The sequence below is a fragment of the Charadrius vociferus genome, unplaced genomic scaffold (assembly GCF_000708025.1).
Source record: "Charadrius vociferus isolate BGI_N301 unplaced genomic scaffold, ASM70802v2 scaffold1039, whole genome shotgun sequence".
NCBI classification, from domain to species: domain Eukaryota; kingdom Metazoa; phylum Chordata; class Aves; order Charadriiformes; family Charadriidae; genus Charadrius; species Charadrius vociferus.
In genome coordinates, this window is record NW_009650167.1 from 900,906 (window position 1) to 907,876 (window position 6,971).

The 6,971-nt window shown below is 48.8% G+C and overlaps 1 protein-coding gene across 1 annotated transcript; it reads right to left on the reverse strand.

Moving 5' to 3' along the window:
* Positions 1-739: 739 nt before the first annotated feature.
* Positions 740-1,132, reverse strand: CEND1 (cell cycle exit and neuronal differentiation 1). The gene has a single exon (XM_009892433.1). The coding sequence runs from the start codon at positions 1,130-1,132 to the stop codon at positions 740-742; it is 393 nt and encodes a 130-aa protein (XP_009890735.1).
* Between the last annotated feature and the right edge of the window lie 5,839 nt (positions 1,133-6,971).

A 6,971-nucleotide genomic window follows, 5' to 3' on the forward strand; every position in this document is an offset into this window, starting at 1 on the left:
CTTGGTGTGACATCGCAAATCACACGCTCGGTTCTACCATGCTGCAGTCTCAGCCTCCAGCCGCAGCAAGCCCGTTTCCTCTGGGGCGCTTTTGGGTTGGGTTTTTAAAAGTAGGTTGATGAGCAGCAGGTACACAAGACACCTAATAGAGATCACGCTTTGCTGTTTGGGTCAAGGAGCTGCCTTTTGCTTGCGTTTGCCCAGTGGTTCCCCTGCCCCAGGGGTGCTGGATAAACACCAGCCCGACACATAGTGACAGGCAAACTGGGTCTTCTCACTAGGCTCCATCTCCCCTTACATCTTCTTTACCACAACCCAACTTAAAAACAAACCAAACAGAAACCAAAACACAAAGCAGGGACTCTGGATGGGACGTAGAACACTATGGACTTAAAAACAGGGGACTGCAGGAGAGGTGGGGGTGTCTGCCAGGGAGGACAGCAGGGGAGGGGAGGGGACACCGTCATTTACACCGATCAGGAGAAGCTGTAATTATACACAGTGGTATAAGCCAAGATATATTACATGAAAGAACACACTGAGTGCATGGAGTTACCCACACTGGGTCAAACTGGCACAGTTGTCTTGAACAAGACTCTTGGAGTTGCAGTTGGTGTTGTTGACCTATCTAGCTCGCTCTCTCTATATATAGATATGTATAGAATTTTTCTGCATGCATTTGTCTCAAAAGGAGCTGTACAGCTGGGTTGGGTTTCTCATCCCCACCCTGTCTCGGTCTTCATTTTTTCCTGGCTAGGAACGCCACTCCCACAATCACAGCAAGCGCAGCCACCGCCACTCCTCCGACGATGATCAAGGGCTTCATGTTGTCAAAGATGCTGCCTGGCGACTCCTCGGAGCTGTTTCCCTTATGGTCAGAGTCAGGGGACTGGCCGGTGGCCTCTTGCGTCTCCGTGGTGGTGGAGCTGGGTTTCAGGTTGCTGTGGTTGTTCACGACAGTAGCATCGCCACCTGCCTTCTTGGTGGCGGTGGCAGGAGCAGGCTGCTCTTTGGGGATCTCCTTCTTGTCTGCATTCGTGGCGGGCCCAGGGTTGGGTTTTTCTGGCTTTCCGGAGCTGGGGGCCTTGGCATCGGGTTTGTTTCCGCTTCGGACATTGCCTTTGGAATCCATCCCTGCGAGTGCTGTGGGTAGCGAATGGACACCACACGCACGGGGCAATCCCAGTTCTCCTCCTTTGCCCAGCTGCTGGAGAAAGCAGAGGAGCCACCTGAGAGGCACAGCTCAACCCCTTGGAGTGGTTGTCTTGGGATGATTCTCACACTGGCGGTGTCCTATCTGGACATGATACAGCACCTGGAAGAGGAAGCAGAGCAACAAGAGGTGAGTGAAGGACAGAGCAAGCCAGTGCCATTCCACCTTGGAGGCAATGGAGGAGAACAGGAGATAACTGGAAAACTGTTGGCTCTTTCTTTAATAATGGTGAGCTGTGGTCAAAGCATCTACTACCGTGCCTGCACTTGTGAGAATTGACTATCACCTATGGCTGCCACAACTGGGCTCCGTATGTAATCAAGACGAGTCCATCCTGGCCATGTATGCAATACCACTTGTCAGTGACAAGGTATGCTCGTGTCCAACCAAATAAATCTCACTTTTCATTTGCTTACAACAGCTGCCTTCCCACTGGGTAAGAGAAAACATTTTGTTGCACAGGAAAGCAGATCAATAGCTCCCCCCTGCTTGTAACTCACCCTCTACCCTTTGTTTTGCAGCATTATCCTAAGTGAAGTTTAGGAAGTGGTTAATATGTGATCTTGTGTGATATTCTCCACATCCAGATGGGTACTGCAGAAAAAAAAGACAGGATTACCTCCTCAGTTAGAGGTTCAAGAGCTACAAGGATTACTGCTGCCAGCATTTCTGGCGAGCTATGGCCAAGTAAGGCAATTGCCAGATCCTCAGCTGGTGCAAACCAGTGTACTGACTCCAGTGCAACCGCACGGATTTACTTTAAAGCTGGGTCTCACAGCGATGGAGAGAGCTCACTCCTGCCTCCTCCTTGCAGTGGTTAGCTGGGCTTGCCTACAGGACTGAGTGGGACATCAGGCGTACTGCAGGTGATTAGCTGGAGCCATCTTCCCCAGGGAACCGATGAAAGCAGAGAACAGCATGGCTGCATCCAGAGAATTCAGCAAATGGACAAAGTGGGCTTCAAAGGATTGTAAAACAACCATCACCCCACAAGCCTCGCTAGGCTCCAGGGGGAGCCAGGAGATGGAGCTCCCATGGCGACACCTCTGCACGATGGGAGGAGCGAAGACGGCCGCTGGGCAGTTTGCCATCAGGCCTCTGACGGTGCAGCGCCACATCAACTTTGAGCTTGGGAAATAATGAGTAAACAGGAGGCAGCAGTCAGACCCGAGTCGCCTGCTTCATTACCTCCCTGCTGACCTTCAGCGCTGCCACGAGCCTGCCGAGAGCTTTCTGCCTGCTAAGTGAAATCTGAGCTTATTAGCTGGCTGGATTGAGAAATAAAGAGGCTCCTCAAAAACCTCTACAGATAGATGTGTCTTCCAAAGCAGCTCAGAATGCAGATCACTCCTTTAATGACAGACAGAGAGAAGGTCCCAGGGTTGCAGCAATGGTCTGTGCTGCTGACTCTTCTGGGACACAGGCTAACAAATGTGGCATTTTAATCTCCATCTAGGCAGAAATGCTGGCCTGGAGGAAACTTGTTCACAGAAGTGCCTCTGGGCAAGCTGGGCCAGTGCCTCACCACCCCCAAAGTGAAAAATTTCTTCATAATATCTACTCTAAATCTCCTCTCTTCCAGTTTGAAGCCATTCCCCCTCATCCTATCAAAGTCCATGGAAGCTATGAAAGTCCATAGCTCTCATGCTGCACCAGGCATGGTGACCATGCTGAAAAGGCTGTCTGACAGGTTGGCAGTTAGCCTAGGAGAGCAGTCTCAGCTCTTCCTGTCCCATGGAGATGGGACAGACACTGCCAGAAAGCTTTCCACAGACCCACCTTACACACCTCCCTTAGAGAGGGTGAATTTTAGCTGGGTAGTATTTGCTGAGATGGAGCCTGAAGTCTCCAAAGGGCATTAGGTGGTACAAACTGGCCAGTTTTGAAATAAAACATTGAAAGGCAAGAAGGAGATAATCTATCCCTAGGGTTTCATATCCAGCATTAAGCAGGATAGTTGCTACTCTTCCCTTAGCTTTTCAATCCAGTCTGACTCCGAGCTCTTTGCATGGAATAAAAAAAATAAATAAAAACACCAATCAAACCAGCTTTTCACTTGTCTAAAAACCAGCAATCAGATTTCCCTAGCAGCTGTGCATGGACCAGATCTACTTTGGGTGTAAAAAAAGCATAGTCTCTTTCATTGCAGCTGAGCAATACTTCCATTTCTGAGTTTGTGATATTAAACCATTTTGAAAATCCAAACCACCACCACTCTCCCCTCATGCTTCAAAGATGTGTCATACACTTCAGCATCTTGTACCACACAAACACAATCCCAGAAGCTTAAGACCTTCTCTGGGGCTTGGGACTTGTTAGATAAATACATGGTCCTGACCAAGCACAAGAATATTTTCCTCTCCTTGTTTCATTTTGCTTCACCTTTTCCTTCCTACTGCCTCCAAAGAGTATTCGTACTGCTCTGCTCAGTAGAAATCCTATGTAGATGCAGGGCTGAGGCTGCACGCTCACTCAGAGGACACTGCTCTTCTGGTCTGGGAGCAATTTATCCTTATTTTACATCTGATACAATAACGACAGAAAGAAATAGTAAGCAAAGCCCATGATTGAAGCAGGCTCAGAGGTTAAAGCAGGGAGAGTCAGATTCAGTCATAAATATTAAATTACCTGCTTAGTCGCTTTGATATCAATTAGCTGGGCTACTCACACACTCTCTGGTATTTGTGTGGTTATACTATATGAACCAAGCATTAAACTTTCACTGCTTTCCCTAGGAAAGCTACGCCTAGCCAACAGACAAGGCAGGGGTAAACCATGGAGGGGGCAAACTGGCCTCTGCTGAGAAATGGGGACTCTGCGCAGCTCAAGTACCTCCGATTCTCCCTATCCTCTCTCATCTGCACCCCTCATTGGTCAGATCTGTTTTCCAGATTCCTGGAAGCAGGAAAGCTGGTTTTGCTCAGAGCCTACGCTGTGCCCTGCAGCCTTGTCCTGCAGCCATGCCCTGCGCTGCTACAAACAGCTCAGTAAAGAATTTCTTGATTTCTAAGTGAGTTTCCACCAAAAGCAATCCAAGCCCTTCAGCAAGATTAGAAAAGGTTTTGAAAGATGTAGAAGCCAAACTAAGCCAAAAATCAATATCAGTAGTTCTTAAGAGTCTACATGAAAGGCTTTCTGTACATGGTTTTCCATTGCTGGAACTAGCCGCACAATTGCCCAGCATCTCTCCAGACCCTTTAGCTTGGTTGAGGTGATGCTGTCAAACACCACCCGAGAAGTGCAAGCCCCCTTTCTGCCCCCACAAGAAGCTCAAGCACCCTTTCTACCCCCATCAGCTGCAGCACCGCTCCCAGAGCCACTGGCTGGGTTAGCATCACGCTGGCTTGCAGCCATCCATGCTGCCCTCCTCCTCCTCACCCAGGGTACTCCGAGCAGCACATTTTCTTCAATCATAGTACTTAACCCTCTTCTGGATGTTATTAACTACCTCCCAAGCAGACTCCCTACCCTGGGTATCATTCCCCTCTTTCCTTTTGCTCTCCTTCCCCTGTCCAGTCCTGTGCTTTCAAGGGCATGAGCACGTGCCCATCTTTAAGCACCTCTGAGTCCCACAGGCTGAAGAGAAAGGCGCTTTCTTCACTTTCAAAAACCAAGCCTGCATATACAGGTGTGAGGGTCTCCCCCCCAGTCCTTCGTCTCTTCCTCTTCCCTCATTCCATCACACAAAGTTTTTCTCTAATGGCCTGTTGCTTCACCTTTGCTTTCTTCTTTATAGCTCTTACATCTATTTATTCCTCCCTTCCGTCTCCTCCTCAGTTGCTGTCTCTGCCCATCTACCCGTTCCTCCCCCTTCCAGCTCCCTCTCTGCCTCCCACACAGACAGAAACACTTGGGAATAAGGTTTTGCGAGAAAAAAGGCTTCATTCCCTCCTCTCCCCACCCCGTGCTATTTCTTTGTTTAACAGCCTGTGCCTTTTCAGGGAGGTTTTCACTCACCAGCAGCTAGCCAGCTCTTTCCCAGTGCTGGGAAGAGGGAGCAGAGACCACAAAACCAGCAATCAAGGATCCTGATAGTATAATTTTCTCTTTTTAAGTCCCTCCTATGTTTTTCCTTTTCTACATGGATTACAAAATTAGGTTTTATCTAGACTTGAAAAATTGTCAGCAGGCATTTCTACTGTGAAAATGATTCCATGCTGCAAGAAGCAGCACACAAACACCACAGCCCACCCGGGATGCTGCTGGGTGTTGCAGCTCTCAAGGTCAGTGCAGTCAGACTCACCGGTGCAACAAGCTGGCCCCAGCCAAAGCAACAGTGCCGACGTGAGGAATGGCTTTCCTTGGCTCCCCGAAGGGCACCTTTTCTGCCTCACCACCACCCCCTAGCAAATTAGCGAATACATCTAGTCATCCATCTCCTGCGTGCACAGATGAAAGCTGCATCAATCCTGCACTGAGCAGAGCAGATGAGTCATTGCTAGCTTTACCGTAACGTATCGCCATTAGAAGATCTTCCTCCCTCTGCAGAAACCAGCCTCATCCCCGAGCCCTCTGCTCTTCCCCTCACTCTTTCAAGTTGGAAGGAAAAGCCAGCAACCCCTGGCTGTGTGGGGTGTGGTGGGGAGCTGCACCCCACCGATGCATGTAGGGTCACAGCAGTCTTGGGCAGGGGGTTCAAATGTAGCAGTTTCCCCCCCTCCTCCATGAAAAGCCAACCATTTCCATCGGGTCCTCAACCACCACACTGCCAGTGGGACAGAACACAACCACCATAGCAGGATTATGGATCTGAATTTACATTTGCAAAAGTCCATCCACAAACTTCAGGTGTCCTCCAGTTGAAAACAACTTCAGAAATAGTTACTGACGACATCTGACCTGCAGCAATGCTCTACAGAAAGAGCCCGAGATGGCACAAAACACCTTATATAGCCACAAATCCTCTTCCTTAACCCCTACTTAATCTCCCCTTCACTGCTTGGTCATTCCCACCTGTCTGAAAAAGAAAAGGCATGAAGTTTTGCCTTTGGGGGCAAAAAGGAGAGTTACAATACCAAAGCCCCATTCTCTTAAGTAGTTGTTGGCTTTTGGGTGAAGAATTAAAGGGTCCCTATTGCCATGCAAGCTTTAATGCTTCTTCCACCCTCATCTCCTCTCTCAGCCCCCAGACCCCTCAGCCTGAAGCAGGTGAACTGTGGCAAAGACCATCCCACAACTCCATATTGCCGGAGCCACGCATGGTAGCAGCCTGTTTAACTTCTCTGGGTTGGGGACAGATGTCATCTGCAAGGAAACAAGGTATGCAACCAACTCAAGCTGGCCAATAGGACTATTTCATACCATGAGCATCACATTTAATATAAATTAGAATGTTTGCTGAGGAGTTCTCTCTCTCCCTTGATGGCTGCCATCCTGAGAACTCCTCGCCCTGGTGCCGCAGCCCTGAGCCCTTCCCTTCCTCCTGGAGCCACAGCACTGGCAGTGTCCCACACTGGCTGTCCCCTGCGGGGAGCGCATGGCTTCCTACCGATAGAACAGACTGAGTATAATCCTTGTATATTTTATATTGGCATTGGGATCAATATTGGTTCTTTAGTGTTATTACTGTTAATTATCTAGTCTTATTCCATTAAATCTGTTTATATTTCAACCCTCAGGTTTCCTTGGGTTTTCCCCAGTTCCCCTTCCTGGGTGGGGAGAGGTCATTAGGTGATAGAATAATTGTCTGAATGACAATAAATTGTTGTGGGTTCCTCAAACCATAACATGGAGGAACAATATACACTGAATACCAATT